The 18,834-nt window shown below is 44.5% G+C and overlaps 1 protein-coding gene across 3 annotated transcripts in view; it reads right to left on the bottom strand.

The window, feature by feature from the left end:
- The window catches only part of CHRNA10 (cholinergic receptor nicotinic alpha 10 subunit), a 43,432-nt gene that overhangs the window by 12,829 nt on the left and 11,769 nt on the right, over window positions 1–18,834 (bottom strand). Inside the window, exon 2 of one of the 3 annotated variants that reach the window (XM_029601967.1) lies at window positions 6,679–6,824. The exons of 1 other annotated variant lie outside the window; for it this stretch is intronic. In XM_029601967.1, the coding sequence (XP_029457827.1) occupies window positions 6,679–6,824 (146 nt within the window). Of the gene's footprint in view, window positions 1–6,678; window positions 6,825–18,834 lie in introns of those variants that run through there. One more of the 3 variants, XM_029601968.1, reaches the window with a different exon arrangement.

The raw sequence follows: 18,834 nt of genomic DNA, 5'->3' as shown, positions 1-18,834 counted from the left end.
CAAGCAATCACAGACTGGTAGGATCCTGTTTTGTCCATGACCAGTGTGGCTACCAGTACTCTTGCCTTGATCTAGAGAGATGGGGAATGTCCTCTTATTTTGTTCAATGCATGCATGTCTTGTTTTTGGTATGGTAAGAATAATTTAACCTGTATTTTCATTTTGCCTTTGAAGCTAATCAGTTACTTCAAAGTGGATTACATCGTTGATGGTTAGTCACTTAATGCACAATATTACAGGCTGGCAAGATTAGGAGGCATAATATTATTACAGGCATTTAAACTCACTCATGTGCTGCAAAACTGAATTTCGAAGCACTGAATCATTGCCCATAAGGGTACACATTAGTCATGTGCCACAGACATTGCCAGTCTGGTCAAGCATTGCTTTACTAAACTAACAGCACAGAAATGTTAGTATCGGAAGCCTCCTTTAATACCATACACAGTGCCTGCATTTTTATTTTCATGAAGAACCACTGTACTTGTGGGCATGACTGCAATGGCACAAATCTGGCATTATTCAACTAGCTGGGCATATTTCATAGGTAACAATGGTAGTCAAGGTAATTGTAAAATACACAAGAAAGACATCCCTAAACCATGACCACCAGAAACTGGACGAGGCTGAGAGCAGATGGATAACTCCATGCATGCCCTATCCTCACACACCTCCACCATGCACCCTCTGCCAACCACATAATACTGGGCCAGATGAACCTTTGGTCCGACTCATTTGGACAGTACTTATGTCTGGCCCATGAATTAGTGAACATAAGAACATAAGACCTGCCATACTGGGTCAGGCCAAGGGTCCATCAAGCCCAGCATCCTGTTTCCAACAGTGGCCAATCCAGGCCATAAGAACCTGGCAAGTACCCAAACACTAAGTCTATTCCATGTTACTGTTGCTAGTAATAGCAGTGTCCATTTTCTAAGTCAACTTAATTAATAGCAGGTAATGGACTTCTCCAAGAACTTATCCAATCCTTTTTAAAACACAGCTATACTAACTGTACTAACCACATCCTCTGGCAACAAATTCCAGGGTTTAATTGTGCATTGAGTGAAAAAGAACTCTCTCTGATTAGTTTTAGATGTGCCACATGCTAACTTCATGGAGTGCCCCCTAGTCCTTCTATTATATTATATATTATATTATATATAATATTGTACATATTGTATATAGGCTATATGCCACTTCTATATACCCACATTTAATATTTAATTTTAATTTTATCCATATGTTACAATATTCCTTATATTAATTGTTTAATCAACTGTTATCTTGTTACAATGTAAAAATAGGGCAGTTCTGGCTCTATTCAACCTGTTATCTGGAAACCGATGTGATATCTCGATCGAATGTCAGTATACAAAAGAAATAAATAATAATAATAATAATAAGTGTAAATAAATGATTCACATCTACCCGTTCTAGACCTCTCATGATTTAAAGACCTTTATCATATCCCCTCTCAGCTGTCTCTTCTCCAAGCTGAAAAGTCCTAACCTCTTTAGTCTTTCCTCAAAGGGGAGTTGTTCCACTCCCCTTATCATTTTGGTTGCCCTTCTCTGTACCTTCTCCATCACAATTATATCTTTTTTGAGATGCGGTGACCAGAATTGTACACAGTATTCAAGGTGCGGTCTCACCATGGAGCGATACAGAGGCATTATGACATTTTCCGTTTTATTCCCCATTCACTTCCTAATAATTCCTAACATTCTGTTGCTTTTTTGACTGCTGCATTTATAACCTAAAGAATGGTTAGTATCTTCAGTAGAGGTACCGGACATTAGAGCTTGGCAATTCATTTACAATACCCTGTATTGGCTTTTATGTTATGCCTGTCGATCACAGACGCCTGCAATCTTTCATGCTCACCTCTTTTTTCCCCCGCTCCATCAAGTCTTGGAAGAATGGTGGTCTCTTCTAGTCCACACCGATATCTCCAGCATGCCTGGGACAGCATGGGCGCTGCCGACCGCCATCTTGGACCCGGAGTTAACTAGACTCACGAGCGCACACAAGGGCCTCATTTGAACACGTCATGACGGGAACCTCAGGGGCGTCACTGCCTGATGACGTCAACCCGCCAGAGTATTTAATCTGACCTGCCCTTGTCTTCGAGTTAGCAAGGAGTTCCGTCTTGCTGTATTCTCCACTTTCAAGGACTTCCTGTTCCTGACTCAGTCTTGGCAAAGGGACGCTCTGAGTACCCGCTCCTCGGGGGCTCCCCTGCGTTCCCGGCTATCTGCTCCTCAGAGGGCCTTCCTGCCTGACTGCTACTGGACCTACTTCTCAGGTCTCTATCCCTCTCCAGGAACCACCTACTGTGAGTACCTCTATTGACTTCTACCATACAGACTGCATTGTGGATGCCACGTGGCGTACCCCGATCCTCGGGCCACTACCACCTTTCTTCTGTGGAAGTCATTCACCATCTTGCTCTACAGAATACCTACACACCATCTACAGGAGCCACTTCCGACATCGCTACCAGTTCTTCAACATCTACTGTGCAGACATCCTTGGCATACCCCGCTCCGCGGGCCACTACTGGATCTGTATTCCTGAAGCTGCCTACGCTTGTCAGAGGGAATCCTCGGCGTACTCCGCTCCGCGGGCCACTACCGGATCTTCTCAGCTGTGTCTCACTCTGGGTAATTCCCATTGCCCAGGACTGTATGAATATATCTCCATTTCTGTGGAGACTACTTCTTCCTTCCTATTTAATAAAGTCTTCATTCCTAGCTGTGTCCCACGTCACTGAGACTGTGCCTGCTGACAGTGAGGCTCACAGAGCTCCTCCCTATGGGCGGAGACATCGCTCATCTCAGCCCAGGGGTTCACATCCATCCTTAAACACAATAGTTTACTTTATTCTTTATAACAGTTTCCATGATTTCTCCCTGTACTGAAGTCAGGCTCGCTGATCTATAGTTTCCTGGATCACCCTGGAGCCCTTTTTAAATATCAGGGTTACACTGGCCATCTTCCAATCCTGTACAATGGATGATTTTAATGATAGGTTGCAAATTTATTGAAATACATCTGAAATTTCATTTTTTAGTTCAGAACTCTGGGGTGTATACCATCTGGTCCAGGTGATTTACTACTCTTCACTTTGTCAATCTGGCCTACCACATCTCCCAGGTTCACTGTGATTTGGTTCAGTTCATCTGAATCATCACCCTTGAAAACTGTCTCTGGAACTGGTATCTCCCCAACATCCTCTTTAGTAAACACCAAAACAAAGAAATCATTTAATCTTTCCACCATGGCCTTATCTTCTCTATGTGCCCCTTTAACCCCTTGATCATCTAACTGTCCCACTGACTCCCTCGTGGGCTTTCTGCTTCAGATATTTTTATTTGGTTTTTTAAGTTTTTACTGTGAGTTTTTGCCTCTACGACCAACTTCTTTTCAAATTCTCTCTTAGCCTGTCTTACAATGTCTTACATTTAACTTGCCAATGCTTATGTTTTATCTTACTTTTCTCTGATGGATCCTTCTTCCAATTTTTGAATGAAGATCTTTTGGCTAAAATAGCTTCTTTCACTTCCCCTTTTAACCATGCCGGGAATCATTTGGCCTTCCTTCCACCTTTCTTAATGTGTGGAATACATATGGACTGCGCTTCTAAGATGGTATTTTGTAACAATGTCCACGCCTGCTGTACCACTCAACCATTGTAGCTGCACCTTTCAGGGTTTTTTTTTTTGTTTGGTTTTTTTTTTTTTAACTATTTTTCTCATTTTATCAAAGTTTCCATTTTGGTTGCCTTTGTCTGTACCTTTTCTAATTCTGCTATATTTTTGAGATACGGTAATCAGAAATGCACACAATACTCAAGATGAGGTCACACCATGGAAAGGCATTATAATATTCTGTGTTTTATTCTCCATTCTTTTCCTAATAATCCCTAGCATTCTATTTGCTTTCTTGGTGGCTGCTGCTCACTGAGCAGTACATTTCAATGCATTATCAATGACGAAGCCTAGATCCTTTTCCTGAATAGCAACTCCTGTGGAACCTTGCATTGTGTAACTATAATTTGGGTTACTCTTCCTTAAGTGCATCACTTTGATCTATACTTTCCTGGATCATCCTTTGATCCCTTTTTAAAAATCAGCAATGCATCAGCAACCCTCCAATCATCAGGCACCATAGATAATTTTAATGGTAGTTCACGAATTACTAATAGTAGGTCTACAATTTCATTTTTTAAATTTATTTCAAAACTCTGGAATGTATACCATGTGGTCCAGATGATTTGCTACTCTTTAGTTTGTTAATTTGCCTTATCGCATATTCCAAGTACTCAGATGTGTTTCAGTTCTGGACCAAGATGGACATCAATCATCAGAATGGTGAGTGGACTCGTATTATACACAGTAAGACCCCCTGATAGACTGATCTTGCAAAGTCACATCCATTAACTCCACATCTGTGAGTCAAACACCATCACCGACTCCTTCACCAAGGCCAGGAAATGCATCACCAGTTATTACCCATCTGAAGATGTACAACAAGGTAGACAATTCTGGTCCTTGATTGCCACAAACAGGTCTGGCTTTCAGGATATCCATAATGAATATGCATAAGATATATCGTATTTGCGTGCACTGCCTCCATTGTATGCAAATATGTTTATCGTGGATATCCTGAAACCCAGTCCTGTTTGCGGTACTCAGGGACCAGAGTTGCCTATCCCGTTGTTCCTTCTAATGAAGAATATGCATCGGTCAACACATCAGTTGACTTCCATGTGCTCAAAGTTACAACGTTATCACTGCCAACACTGATCACTACACACCTATTCAAATGAAACATAACACTGCTACATTTTCAAATTTGCCTATGATAACTGAACTAGAAAGGGGGAGGTGCACAGTGTACTCTGCCTAGCTAAAAACTTTAGCACTAGTCACTCGGTGGCAGCCAAGTGCATCTTAGCTGAGAGGACACTGTAGCTCTTTTACCTGAGTGATGTAGGAGCAGCTTTCTAATAACATGTTTTTGTGTGTCTGCAAGGGCTATGCATGCTCACCTGAATTACCTGAGTAGGGCAAGCAAGAGAATGATAAAAACAGGAAGCGTTCGGTAGTTGCAATTAGCTGCATCCCTTTCAGCAAACAGAACTGCACGTATTTGACATTTGCTGGCATGCAGTCCATACATCCCTCTTGAACCTTGAATCACCGCTGAGACGACAAAGTTCACAAGAGGGAAGGGAAACACCTGCTGGCGTACCTTTTGCCTCTCCTCAATCACTGTAGATGGTAGCACACTCTGACCTGCTGAACATCTGCACATGGTCCAGTGGTTCATCACTGGAGAGCAACCTTCCCATGGACAGCTGTGTCTGAACGTTACTGTGTATTGTGCGATATGTAATGGATTAATCACATTCTAGACAGTTTGGGCAGCTAGAAGTTGGGGGTTACCAGAAAGCCTATCCTGATTGGGCCCTATTGATTTATGGATTTGTTAATCCTGTTTGTCTTAGAAAGCCTGAACTAGAAACCAGGGGTTTCAATAGAGCGAAACCAGGACTGGCTCAGCCTGTCCCAGATGACGTGGAGCTACCTGATAACTCTACCAGAGGTGTTCAGGTTCTCTTCATACTCCCCTCATTCAAGCTTAGAATTGACAACTTCAATCAGGTCAACCCTAACAGTTTTTGCCCCATTGCATGCATGGAAATGTAGTTCTGATTTCCCTACGAAAAAGCAGGATAATATCTGCATGAATGCAATGGGGCAAAGCCAGAACTGGACGAGTCTGTTCAGGTTGACCTGGATGAGCAGGTGGCCACAGAATATGGTTCTTAATAGAAACATGGAACATAAAGGCATAGAAAGACCATAGAGCCCATCCAGTGACTTCCTCAGCCTCAGAGATTCTCTGTGCTTGTCCCATTTTTTTCGTTCATTTTGGTTCTCATCTCCAGCACCTCCCCAGGGAGGCTATTCCATGATTCCACCACCCTTTCTGTAAAGTAATATATCCTGAATGTATCCCCTTTCATCCTCATTTATTTATCAGATTTATATTCCGCTTTTCAGCACTTCAGAGGGGATTACATTCGGGTACTGTTGATATTTTCCTGTCCCCAGAGGGCTCACAATCTAAGGGCATTCAGTTTGTTTATAAGTCGCCTACATGGAACCATGTCAAAGGCCTCGTTAAAATTCAATACTCTCCTCTGACCTGTCATCCAGTCAAAAACAATTGCTCAGATTCGTCTGACAAGATCTACCTCTGATAAAACCACGCTGCCTCAGACCTAATAATCCATTGGCTTCCAGAAGCTGAACTATCCTCTGTCTTAGCAGAAACTCCATTCATTTAATTTGTGATTGTTTTCCACCTTTCGAGAGGCTTCAAAGCTGATTACACTCAGGCACTGTTGGTATTTTCCTGTCCCCAGAGGGCTCACAATCTGACGCATTATGCAGGGTGACGGGACTTGCTCAAAGTCACAAGGAGTGTGAGCTGGATTTGAGCCCTGGCTTCCCTGCTCTACTGCTACACATTTGCCGCAGTATCTGAAAACTGATACTGGAACTCCGCATTCTCCTGGAAAGAAATAAACTGGACAATGTTAACAGTAGGCTTAAATCTGCCTCTCCCATTTTAATAGCAAAAGATTTCCTGCCTCCCCCTTACCATGTCGATGATCTGGGAGAGGGTGATCTGGAGTGTGACATTCATTGCTTTGTCCATGTCCTCTACAGGTCGCAAGGCATTGGTGTAGTTGTCAAACAAATCTTTCATCAGCTTGTAGGCAAATCTCCCCTGTGCCCCCAGGCAACCTGAAAGCAGGAGAGAATTCACTAGTTATCTCGTGACGCCTAGTCATGCAAGAGTCATGGAACCTGAGCACCAGGTTAAAAATGAACTGCTTCCCACACGGGAGTATGTACCTCTTCCAGATGTTCTGACCTCCAAGTTAGCATCTACGTGGAACAGGCATTATGGAGCCCAGAAACTATTCCAGATCCCTGAATGCCCATTGCAGGGACCCAGACTCATACTGTGGATCCCCTAATAGCTGCTCTGAATATGTAGATAAAAAGATGGAACACAAAATAGTCATAAATGTGTCTTGGTCCTGATATTGGATCCTCTTCTAGCATTCAATATTAACCCAGTCCCAAATTCTGGTGAGGCTCCTAGGTCTCGTTGCCAAAAAGCAACATATTATACAGGACAGACTAGGCCTTTATTACAGAAACTGGGACTCTAAGATTCAGTGAGGTTAAACCTGAACCGACTGACCTGCCCTTTATGTCAAGGAACTCATTGGCCACCCTACTTCTAGGGCTAATGAATTTCTTGTCCATCTTCTGAACTTTCCCTCAATGGGAAAATGTTTAACCTTCATTAGACTACACAAGGCCTAGGAAGGCTGTTTACCATGTTATTTACTGGGTAGGCAACTCCTTTTACAGAAGAGAATGTATGGGAAGAGCTAGGAAAACTGAAAGTGGACAAGGCCATGGGGCCTGATGGGATTCATCCCAGGACACTGAGGGAGCTCAGAGATTTGCTGGCAGGTCCGCTGCATTACCTGCTCAATAGATCCCTGCTAATGGGAGTGGTGCCACAAGATTGGAGAAGAGAAGTTGTGGTCCTGCTTCACAAGAGTGGGAGCAGAGAGAAGGCTGGAAACTACAGGCCGGTTAGCCTCACCTCGGTGGGGGGGAAATTAATGGAGACTCTGGTGAAGGAAAGAATAGTGAACCATCTACAATCCGGTAAGTTGCTGGACCCAAAACAGCATGGATTCACCAGAGGAAGGTCCTGTCGGACAAATAGGATTGATTTTTTTGATTGGCTGATTAGAATATTGGATCGAGGAAGAGCGCATGATGTGCTTTACTTGAATTTCAGCAAAGCTTTTGATACGGTGGAGGCTTGTGAATAAAATGAGAGTTTGGGAGTTGGTGCCAAGGTGGTGGAGTGAATTACAAACTGGTTGACTGACAGGAGACAGTGGGTAATGGTAAATGGAACCTACCCTGAAGGGAAAGTTGTGTTAAGTGGAGTGCCACAAGGATCGGTATTGGAGCTGGCTCTGTTCAATATCTTTGTGAGCAACATTGCGGAAGGGATAGAAGGTAAAGTTTGTCTATTTGCAGATGATACCAAGATCTGCAACAGAGTAGACATGCCTGAAGGAGTAGAGAATGAAAAGTGATTTAAGGGGGGGTGTGCTCTAGTGCAGCTACAAGATGGCCGCCCGATCCTTTAGCAGAATCTAACATCACCCGTGTTTTCAATACTCACATTATCTCTTTGCTGATATCCTGCAACCTTGTGATGTTGGGACCCAAATCAGGGGAGATTGAGACTGCTTCTGCAGTTGCTTCTGGCACTAAGCAGTCTAAACAGGATCCCCTGACTCCAGAAAATGCAATCTAAAACCATGGCATTGATGGATTTGGTGCTGGAAGAACTTAAACAGCTGAAGGAAATAGTACATCCAAACATGAAAAATACTGCAGCTATTCATAACGTCGCAGTGGCCATCCTCTTTCCAGACACGGCTTGAAGAGGTTGAAGACAAAATTGCATCACTGGTTGTGGCCACTCACAAGACTGAGCAATACAACAGGACCTGGAAGATATTACCAACCCAAACCGCCAGAACAATGTACGCATGTTGGCCATCCCAGAAAGGTCAGAAGGCCCTGATATGATCAGCTTCTTAACCACCATGATCCCGGAATGCCTTCATATTCAATTTGCCTTACCCTTTGAGATCGAGAAGGTGCATTGGATTCCTTCACAGTCTCTAAAATATTCTCGCCACCCAGGGCCAATCATCTTCAAACTGCTTCGAAACCCGCAGGTCCTTGAAATTCTCTCTGCAGCTCGTAGCAAGGCTCCCGTCACCTTTAAGGGTCACTCGTTGCTCTTTGTGCCAGATCTTACTAAAACCACCGCGGCAAAACAAAAAGCTTTCCGGCCTATAGACCACATTTGTAAGCCTTGGTAGCCCAATACGGCTTGCAGCTCCCAGCCCAAATGCGAGTTACGTGCCATAACAAAACCAGTCTCTTGATTCACCCGATTACGAACATTTTTCTTTTTCTCTTTGCTAAGCATAAGCTTATAAACTTAAAGTGTGCTTTAGCATTTTTTTTTTCTATACCGACCTTCATGGTTAAATTTACTTTACTTATTGTGACCATGATGCTGTTTAATGTTTTACTGGGCGATGTTCCTGGTTATAGTTGGGGCTAGATCTTGCTTGGCTATGGCTTCTTGCCATGAGGCCCATGTTGTCCAGGCACTGCCTATATCTAGTGTTGTGGATTTTGCTCATTATCCTGAAGTATTGGCTTTTAGTTTTTCTTATTTTCTTTTTTTGAGGGTTAATCATACAACTCTTATAATGGAGTTTTTTAATTTCTGCATTCCAGTTGGTAAAATGTGGCACTTGTATGTGGTTAGCTTTCTTCTATATGGCTTCCACTTCTGACATTCTTGCTGTCTCTTTGAAAGTTAATGGTCTCTCACACCCTATTAAGCGCAAACAAGTGTTAACATATTTGAGATCACTAAAAGCTGATGTGGCTATGATACAGGAGATACATCTCTCCTCTTTAGAATCAAACTAAAGCAAGATTGGGTGGGTGGGTGGGTGAAGTGCTTTTTTGCCCAACAATTAAGACGAGGCAGGGGCGTTGCTACTTGGGGCCCAAGTTCCGAGCCACACAACTGATAGATGGGAGATGGGTTTCTGCAATGGGCACTATTGGAGGTGAAAGAGGTTGGTTTGTTTTTTTTATCTATATGCCCCGAACTCTGATGACCCCATTTTTTTCCAGCAGCTTTCCTCTCACATAATGGGAGTTGAGCCTTCCAAACTAATTGTAGGGGGAGATTTTAATCAAGCTCTAGATTTCATTTTGGATAAGCAGTCATAAGCCTTATAGATTCTCTTGGTCTAGTTGACCCCTGGCAATTATTACATCCCACTGACAAGGATTATACTTTTTTCTCCTTTCCTCACTCTTCTTACCCTAGAATTGATTACTTTTTGATCTCTGGGAATTTGATTCCTGATGTTAAGTCTGCTTTAATCCATCCTATTTTAGTTTCAGATCATGCAGCAGTTACCCTACATATCATTATTTCTTCTTCGGTGGCAGTGGATAGTCCATGGCTGTTTAATCAGAGTCTTTTGGAAGACGTATGAGCTTTTTCAATGTACATTCAAGAAAGAATTGAGGAGTTTTCCTGCGTAATGTTACACCTGTTTCTTTCCCTATGGTCGGCAAATTATTAGCTACAGTATCACTGTACATAGGAAGCTAAAGGAGGAGTTCTCCCACTTACAGACTTCTGTTGAATGGTTGGAGAAAGCTCACATATCATCCTACTCAGGATACTTTCCCTTCAGAAAGCCAGGTATGATTATAATAAGTTAAGTATGCAGGCTGGGAAGTCTGTTTGTTCAAAAGACTCTAAATTATTCCAAAAATAATAAATGTGGATATCTTTTGGCTATTTTAAAAAGAAAAGAAACACATCCATGCGATACATACTAAAGATGGTCGACTGATTTCTTTGGACATTCTGGAGAAGTTTAAGGAATTTTACCATACTCTATATAAATCCGAATCAAATGACTCCTCCACTTCTATTAATTTCTTTCACAGGTGGCCACCAGACTCTCCATCCAGATCAACAAAGCAGGTTTGGTAGACCTATCTCAATGGAGGAGATATCTACAGCCCGTTCTGCATTACATGGGGGAAAGACACCAGGACCAGATGGTTTTTATGTTGATTTTTACAAAGCTTTCCAGAAATCTATTGTTCCAAGATTATATGTTTACTTTTCTAATATATATTGTCATCTCCTGACAATATATCAGAAATATTGAAACCCTTTATTCTCTGAAGCCTGTGCTACCAAAGCCAGGGAGAGACCCTAAGCTAGTTTCTAATTATAGACCCATCTCTCTACTTAATACTATTATAAAATATTTGCTAAAGTTTTAGCTTTAGAGTTGGGAGACACTATAGGGGATTTAATTCATAAGGATCAATCTGGTTTTATTAAGGATAGTTATATTTCTAATAATTCTAATTTATTCCTTCATATTCTTGAATTGGCTAAAATGTATCTTTCTCCGCTGATAGCTCTCTCCCTAGACGCTGAAAAGGCATTTGACAGGGTTGACTGGGAATATCTCTCTGTTATGCTACAATGGTTTGATTTTGTTCCTTCATTTTTGACTGGGGTAGAGCAGCTTTATCATCAACTGTTAGCATGTTTATTTGTTAACAGACTCGTCCCGATTCGAGCTACATAGAGATACCAGGCAGGGATGTCCTCTTTCTCCCTTCCTTTTCAACCTGGTTTTGGAGCTTCTATTGTTAGCTATTCGGCAACATCCACCTTTAACTGGAGTGAGGATTTGGAGAAAGAGGTAGAGTCGCCACTCAGCCTTTGACTGGAAAGGCAACAAACCTTAGCAATGGCCTGGATGCCCTCTCACAATACCAGGCAGCAGCACCCCCCCCCACCGTCCTTCTTCTACTGCCTACACCTAGCTCAGGGCTGCCCCTTTCAACATCAGTGAGGAACAAGACCGAAGAGCAGCGTAACTGAATCTCTGGCAAAGTGGAGGTTTGTAATTACATGCACAGGCTTTCCTGGGCGGATGGAGAGGCTGAGACGGATTAACGGACAGAGAGCAAAGTGCAGAGATTAATTAATGTATTCTGATCTCAGACAGTTCACCAGAGTTATCACAAGTACGTCCTGTGAAATCCCCAGAGCCTGCTGTCAGATGCCAGGAAATATTTCACTTTTCCAGGTTCCAGATTAATTTAACGAGAGAAGGAAGGGATTGCCCCGGGCGAGAGCTGCCCCCTCATCGCAGCTGGACGCGAGCACCAGAGGGGGAGGTGTAGAAAGCTCACAGGGGGGGCAATCCAGCACCCTCCTCCTCCTCCTCAGTGGCAGGCAAGCTCACAGGAGTGTGCAGAGTCTGCAAATCGCAATCATTTTCTCAGCAGCTCTGCAGAAGGGGAGCGAGGAAGCTGCGGGTTCTCTGCTTTGATGCTCCCTTGCATGCATTAACAGGCACCGCTGCTCCCTACAGACACGGACCTTGCCTCTCAGTTTTCATTTGATGTTTCCTGCGAATTTATCAGCGTTCGTTATAACAAAGAAGAATGGGAGAAAATACTGGGGAGGAAAGGACTTTTTTTCATTTACACTGATGTTTATTTCTGTTCATTGCAATAAACTGATACATTCCCAGAAAAATAAAATCAAAACTAAAAACAGAGGTCCCTCTCTCAAAAGACGGGTTGCAGACACAGTTTGCACCGATTCATTCTTAGCAGTTGTTCCTCATGCAGTCGGTCCATCCCATTGCTCTTCTAGAGCTGTGCAAACTCAAGTAGGAACCCTCCTCTCCCTCTCACGCAGAAAGAGAAAGATCAGCAGATAACTGTGGAGAGACGAGGCTGAGCGCAGATTCAGCCCGGGAGCTGCTGGCATGCCTCTGCTTACCCTGGGGTCCTCTCCAGACCACACGCAGGCGGTGCTAGCATGCACTTCACACCTTGGATGGGAGAGCTCTCACGCTGAGGCTTGCTGGCGGCGCAGTCCTCCACACCCCCTTTGCTTCAGCAGGAAGCTGTCCAAGGTACTGATCCATTGCGGAAGGGAGGACCCACCATCAGTCTTTCCAGGGTTCCTCCATCCCTGGGAAGGATGCAAGCACCTCCCTCAGATGGTTTTTGGAGGTCACCAAGGAACTGCTAAGGGTGCAGGACAAGAAAGGCATCGGGAGCTGCAAATGAGTGACCTTTGTCCACCTGAGGCACAGGAGTATTCCAGCAGCTCCCAGTGAAGCTCAATAGTTTTCTATAGGAAACTGACCAGCACTCTATCCCAAATACTGCTCCTCTCCCATACACACCCCCTCCCAGCACTGCCACAGAGCAACACAGGCAGACAGACACACGTGCACGCCTACAGACACACTGACCAGCGCTCAATTCCAGACCCCCCCACACACACACCCCCTCCCAGCACTGCCACAGAGCAAAGACACATCTCTTAACACATACATTCCATACCCAAACTCCCACATATCCACACCCGCTCACAGTACATACACCTGATCCCAGCACACCCAGTTCAACAGCCCCCTTCCCACAGCTTCTCAATCCACCCACACACACTTACCCCAATCACATCCCCAAACCACCTCAACTACACCTTTACCTACATACACACACACACACAATCCCAAACACACCCAAATCCAACCCTGCCAAATATTAATAACCCCCCACACATATGTACCCCAATCACATCCCCACACCACCTCAACTACACCTTTACCTACACACACACACACACAATCCCAACAAACACACCCAAATCCAACCCTGCCAAATATTAATAAACCCTCCCCCCCACACACACACAAAGCTGCCAAAATATACACATCCATCTCCAACACTCACTCAGTGTTCAGTGCTGCTCCCCAAGGGGAGGAGCTAGCAATCTGTAATACTCCATAGGCGGGGTCAATGATCTGTTGTGGGTTGGCTCCCACAGAGTGGCAGTCTGTATGATACCGCTCTAGTAGTGTAAGGAATAGACACTTAGTGGAAATTGGTGAATCCTTGGGCTCATGGCAGATGACAGCGCCCCCAGAGGAAAATCTTGAGAGGGACCACCGGCTAGGCTGGAGTATGGAGACAGGCACAGATAGTTCTTTATTAGACAGGAAGTAGAACCATCAGAGGTGGCAGTAGTGAGCTGATGTGCCCGGCAGGGCTCAAGTCCTTCAGATACTGGAATTGCAATCTAATTGTAGATATTTGTAATGGTTTCTATGCAACAGAGAGTCTTCAGTATATTCAGGAACAGGAGCCAAAGGCGAGTACTGGTTCCTATATGCAGACTGGAATAAGAACTCACAATATCTATGTATGAGATGGCTTCTGAAATAGAAGAGAGTCTTTGGAGGGTTTTAGGAACATAGGCCCTCGTGGAGCGAGTACCGGTTCCTATCTGCAATCTAAAATAGTAATTCACAATCTCCGTACCTGCGATAATGTCTCAGACAGAAGAGCGTCTTCAGAGTTAAGAACATAGGCCCTCGTGAAGCGAATACTGGTTCCTATCTGTAATAGAACTCACAGTGTTCACGTCTGCGATCGCTTCCAGGCAGTAAGGAGTCTTCTGAGCATTCAGGGACGTAGGCCCTCGAGGAGCGAGTACTGGATCCCGTCTTCGCAATCTGAAAACAATAAGAGAGAGCGGAGCCTCCCGAGGAGCGGGTACCCCTGGTAAGTACAAGAAGGCAGAGTAGCTTGGGCGAATCGTAACCAGGAAGAGAGATTCGAGTCCTTGCTAACTCGATTCGTAGTTGCAAGCAAAGACCTTTTAAGTTGGAAGCGGATGACGACACTACGGGAGGGACGCCCCCGAGGTTCGCGCCCTTGCTGGTACAACGTCTGGAGCACGCACGCGCGCATGCCCTTATGTCATCAGGAACATGGTGGATCCGCAGCGTCAGGCCAGCCCGGGGACTCCAGAGAGACGCAGAAGGGGAACGCCACGGCAGCAGCTGTCCCTCAGACCTGGAAGGAGTCGCCACACAGGTAGAGAGGGTGGAGCGAAGGCGAAGAGCAGGCACGAATGCAACAGTACCCCCCTTCAAAAGGTGATCTCCTCTTCTAGTACCAGGCTTAGGTTTCAAAGGATGTGCGAGGTGAAACTGACGAAGCATCTCTTTGTCCAAGATACTGGCCTGAGGCTCCCAAGAGTTTTCCTCGGGGCCGAAACCTTCCCACTTTAAAAGGTATTCCAAAGTCTTGCCTCTTTTATGAACATCTAAAATCTCTTCGACTTTGTATTCTAAGTCGTCTTCAGCATTGACGACTGGTGGATCTAGGTTCTTGGGAAAAAATTCGCTGAGTATGAGTGGTTTTAATAGTGAAATGCGAAATGCGAATGTGAAGGCCAGGTCACATTGACCTTGCCAATACGTTGAAGGACTGGAAATGGTCCCACGTAGTAAGGAGCAAATCGAGAAGAAGGTAGCTTGAGTCTAAGGTGCTTAGAAGACAACCAGACTTTGTCCCCTGGCTTAAAGACTGGGGCTGGCACATGGTGCGCATCATAATTTATTTATTTATTTATTTAACATATTTATATACCGTTTTACCAATCAAGGATTGAACAAAGCGGTTTACAGCCATAAAAATAAAATCAAATAATAAATTCAGATAAAAATAATACTTCTTAGCATGGTCATTTGCTTTGATTAACTTAACTTAACTTAACTTGATTAAATTAACTTAACACCGGGGGACCCGGTGTTAAGTTAATTCCGCATCTTTGAGCAATGGAGTTGCCGATTTGATGAATAAAAATACTGCATATTTAAAAATTTGGATGCTCTGGGACTGATTTAATTCTTCTGTCTCTCCGTGGTGATTTACATATTGTTTGTGGAGAGCAGTTTACGCTCCTTTTGATGTTTATGGACTTCATTTGCTTTGATTAACATGTTTTTTGTCTGAACCCATAGTTTATGGATATCATCAACAGTGGATTAAGCTGCTGGGGATGTCACAGAGTTTCAGTGGAAGCGTCGGTGTTGGAGAACGTCCAAATACCACTTCAAAGGGCGATAGTCCAGTTGATGTTGCTAGATGAGAGTTGATGGCGAATTCAGCCCATGGAAGTAATTTGGCCATTATTTTGTCGGGACGTGACATAGGCTCGTATAAACTGCTTCATAGTTCGATTCATCCGTTCCCGTCTGGCCATTTGACTGCAGGTGATAGGCTGAAGTGTAGTCTAAAGTGATGTCAAATAACTTGCACAAAGCCTTCCAGAATCGTGCCATGAATTGAGACCCACGGTCTGATATGATATGTGAAGGTAGGCCGTGAAGGCGGAATATGTGCGTTATAAAGAGCTTTGTAAGCTCTAAGGCTGAAGCTAGGCCCGGAAGCGCCACGAAGTGTGCCATCTTGCTAAAGCGATCTACAGTCACCCAAATGGTATTCATTCCTCCGGACGTAGGTAAATCAACTACAAAGTCAGTAGCGATGTGCGATCAGGGTCAATTCGGAACTGGCAAAGGTTGCATTTGCCCCCACGGTGGTCCAGAGGCCAGTTTGTTCTTGACGCAATTGGTACATGATGCCACATAAGAGTAGGTATCCTTTTTGATGGTAGGCCACCAATACAGCTTCTGGATTCTGAGCAGAGTTTGGCGTTGACCAGGATGACCAGCCAGTTTAGAATCATGCGCCAAGAGCACTTTTTCCCTGAGGTTTGGAACAATAGTCTTACCAACAGGTACAGACTGGGTAGTGACCAAAACGATCTTCTTAGGATCAATTATGTCTTGTGGCTCATCATGCATATCCTCCCACATCGTCTCTTCGTCCATATCAGATGAAAGGTCAATTTCTTTTTCGGGTAGGACCGAATTAAATCCTGAACCCACAGTATTCTCACAGGACCTCAATAGAGGAATGGTCTCCGTTACCTCTTTAAAAGATTCATCTTGGGAAGGAGCCTGCTGATTTAATGGTTCTGGTTCCGCTGAAATATTAGACCTACATCTAGCTGGTGAAACCTCCTTGAAACATTTCTTATAACAATCTGGGCCCCAGCATGAGAGATCCGAGGATGCCCAATCAAATTGAGGTTGATGCTCTTTCAGCCAGGGTAACCCCAGAACAATCGGATGCATGGCCTTCTCTAATACAAAGAAGGAGATTATTTCCGTATGGATTGCTCCAGTACGAAGCGTAACTGGTACGTCTCACAGGTTACATCGCCTGGCAAGGGCTCCCCGTGAATGGAAGATAACAGTGGTGGACTTTTTAAGTAGATGAGGGGAATCCTCAGATATTCCACTAGACGTCTAGAAATGAAGTTACCTCCTGCCCCTGAGTCCATTATGGTGGGAGTCTGAATCGTGACTGATCCATAGGTCAGAGAGACTGGAAGGGAAAGAGTAGAAGATGCGGTAAGTCCCACGAACAGTCTTTCCGCCGGATTTGAATTCCTCTGGTCTTCAGGAAAAATGGGGCCTGTAGAGACATCATGGCTGGACTGACCACAGAACATGCATGAACTACGTTTTCCCTGGGACCTTCTCTCCTTAAAGGTCAAGTGACCATGACCAAGTTGCATCGGCTCCTCTTTATCAACAGCAGGATTTGCTGGACCCATCTGAAAGGCAGGGGTACTAACCTGCTTTAATCTAGGTAATACCTTAAGCAGAAGTTCCTTCACCTTGTCTCGGAGCCACCAGTCAATCCGAGTAGCTAAGGCTATTAGTTCTTCCAGCGAGTCAGGTGTCTGACGAGCAGCCAGCTCGTCCTTTACGCGGGTGTCCAGGCCTCTGCGAAAGAGTGTCTTCAGACATCTGGGGTCCCAGCGAAGTTCCGCTGCAAGAGTTTTAAATTCAATGGCAAATTCCACCAGAGATTTGTTGACTTGCTTCAGGTCCACCAACGCAAACCAACAACAGACATACGAGTAGGGTCATCAAAAACGGATTTAAAGAAGTCCATAAATCCTTCTATGTCCTGCAAGATAAGGTCCTTGCGTTCCCACAAGGTAGATGCCCACGATAAGGCTCTCCCATCCAAGTACGCTGGTCTTAGAAAAGCCCGTGGGAAACAATGAAGGCTGTAAGGTGAAATGTAAGCTGCACTGGTTCAAGAAGCCCCAAGTCTTTTGGAGTTCTCCGGAGAATCGCACAGGCGCCGCCAGTGGTACAGCTGACTTTAAAGTTACCTCTGGTAACTGACCTTCTTGTATAGAAGCTGTGCTTTCTGTGTGTGAAGCTGGTGAAAAGCTGCAGTAAGTTTCTCCAAGGTTTCTTGCTGTTCTGAGATGCGATGAGCCAGGCCCGGAATAGCCTGCAAGGCAGAAAGGTGAGCTAGGTCCATGGCTACCGACATTAAATACCTTTAGCTGGATTCCCAGGAGTACTGTTTCTCCAAATACTTTTAGCTGGATTAACGGGAGTTAGCAATCTGTTCAGTGCTGTTCCTCAAGGGGAGGAGCTAGCAATATGTAATACTCCGTAGGCTGAGTTAATGATCTATTGTGGGTTGGCTCCCACAGAGTGGCAGTCTGTATGATACTGCTCTAGTAGTGTAAGGAATAGACACTTAGTGGAAATTGGTGAATCCTTGGGCCGACGGCAGATGACAGCGCCCCCAGGAGGATATCCTGAGAGGGACCACCGGCTAGGCTGGAGTATGGAGACAAACACAGACAGTTCTTTATTAGACAGGAAGTAGAACCACCAGAGGTGGCAGTAGTGAGCTGATGTGCCTGGCAGGGCTGAAGTCCTTCAGATACTGGAATTGCGATCTAATTGTAGATATTTGTAATGGTTTCTATGCCTCAGAGAGTCTTCAGTATATTCAGGAACAGGAGCCGAAGGTGAGTGCTGGTTCCTATATGCAGACTGGAATAAGAACTCACAATATCTATGTATGAGATGGTTTCTGGAATAGAAGAGAGTCTTTGGAGGGATTTAGGAACATAGGCCCTCGAGGTGCAAGTATCGGTTCCTATCTGCAATCTGCAAAAGTAATTCACGATCTCTGTACCTGCGATAACGTCTCAGACAGAAGAGAGTCTTCAGAGATTAGGAACATGGGTCCTCGTGGAGCGAGTACCTGTTCCTATCTGTAATAGAACTCACAGTGTTCACATCTGCGATGGCTTCCAGGCAGTGAGGAGTCTTCTGAGCATTCAGGGACGTAGGCCCTCGAGGAGCGAGTACTG

The sequence above is a fragment of the Rhinatrema bivittatum genome, chromosome 5, assembly GCF_901001135.1.
Source record: "Rhinatrema bivittatum chromosome 5, aRhiBiv1.1, whole genome shotgun sequence".
In the NCBI taxonomy this organism is placed as follows: domain Eukaryota; kingdom Metazoa; phylum Chordata; class Amphibia; order Gymnophiona; family Rhinatrematidae; genus Rhinatrema; species Rhinatrema bivittatum.
This window is presented reverse-complemented; position numbering and strand designations above follow the sequence as displayed.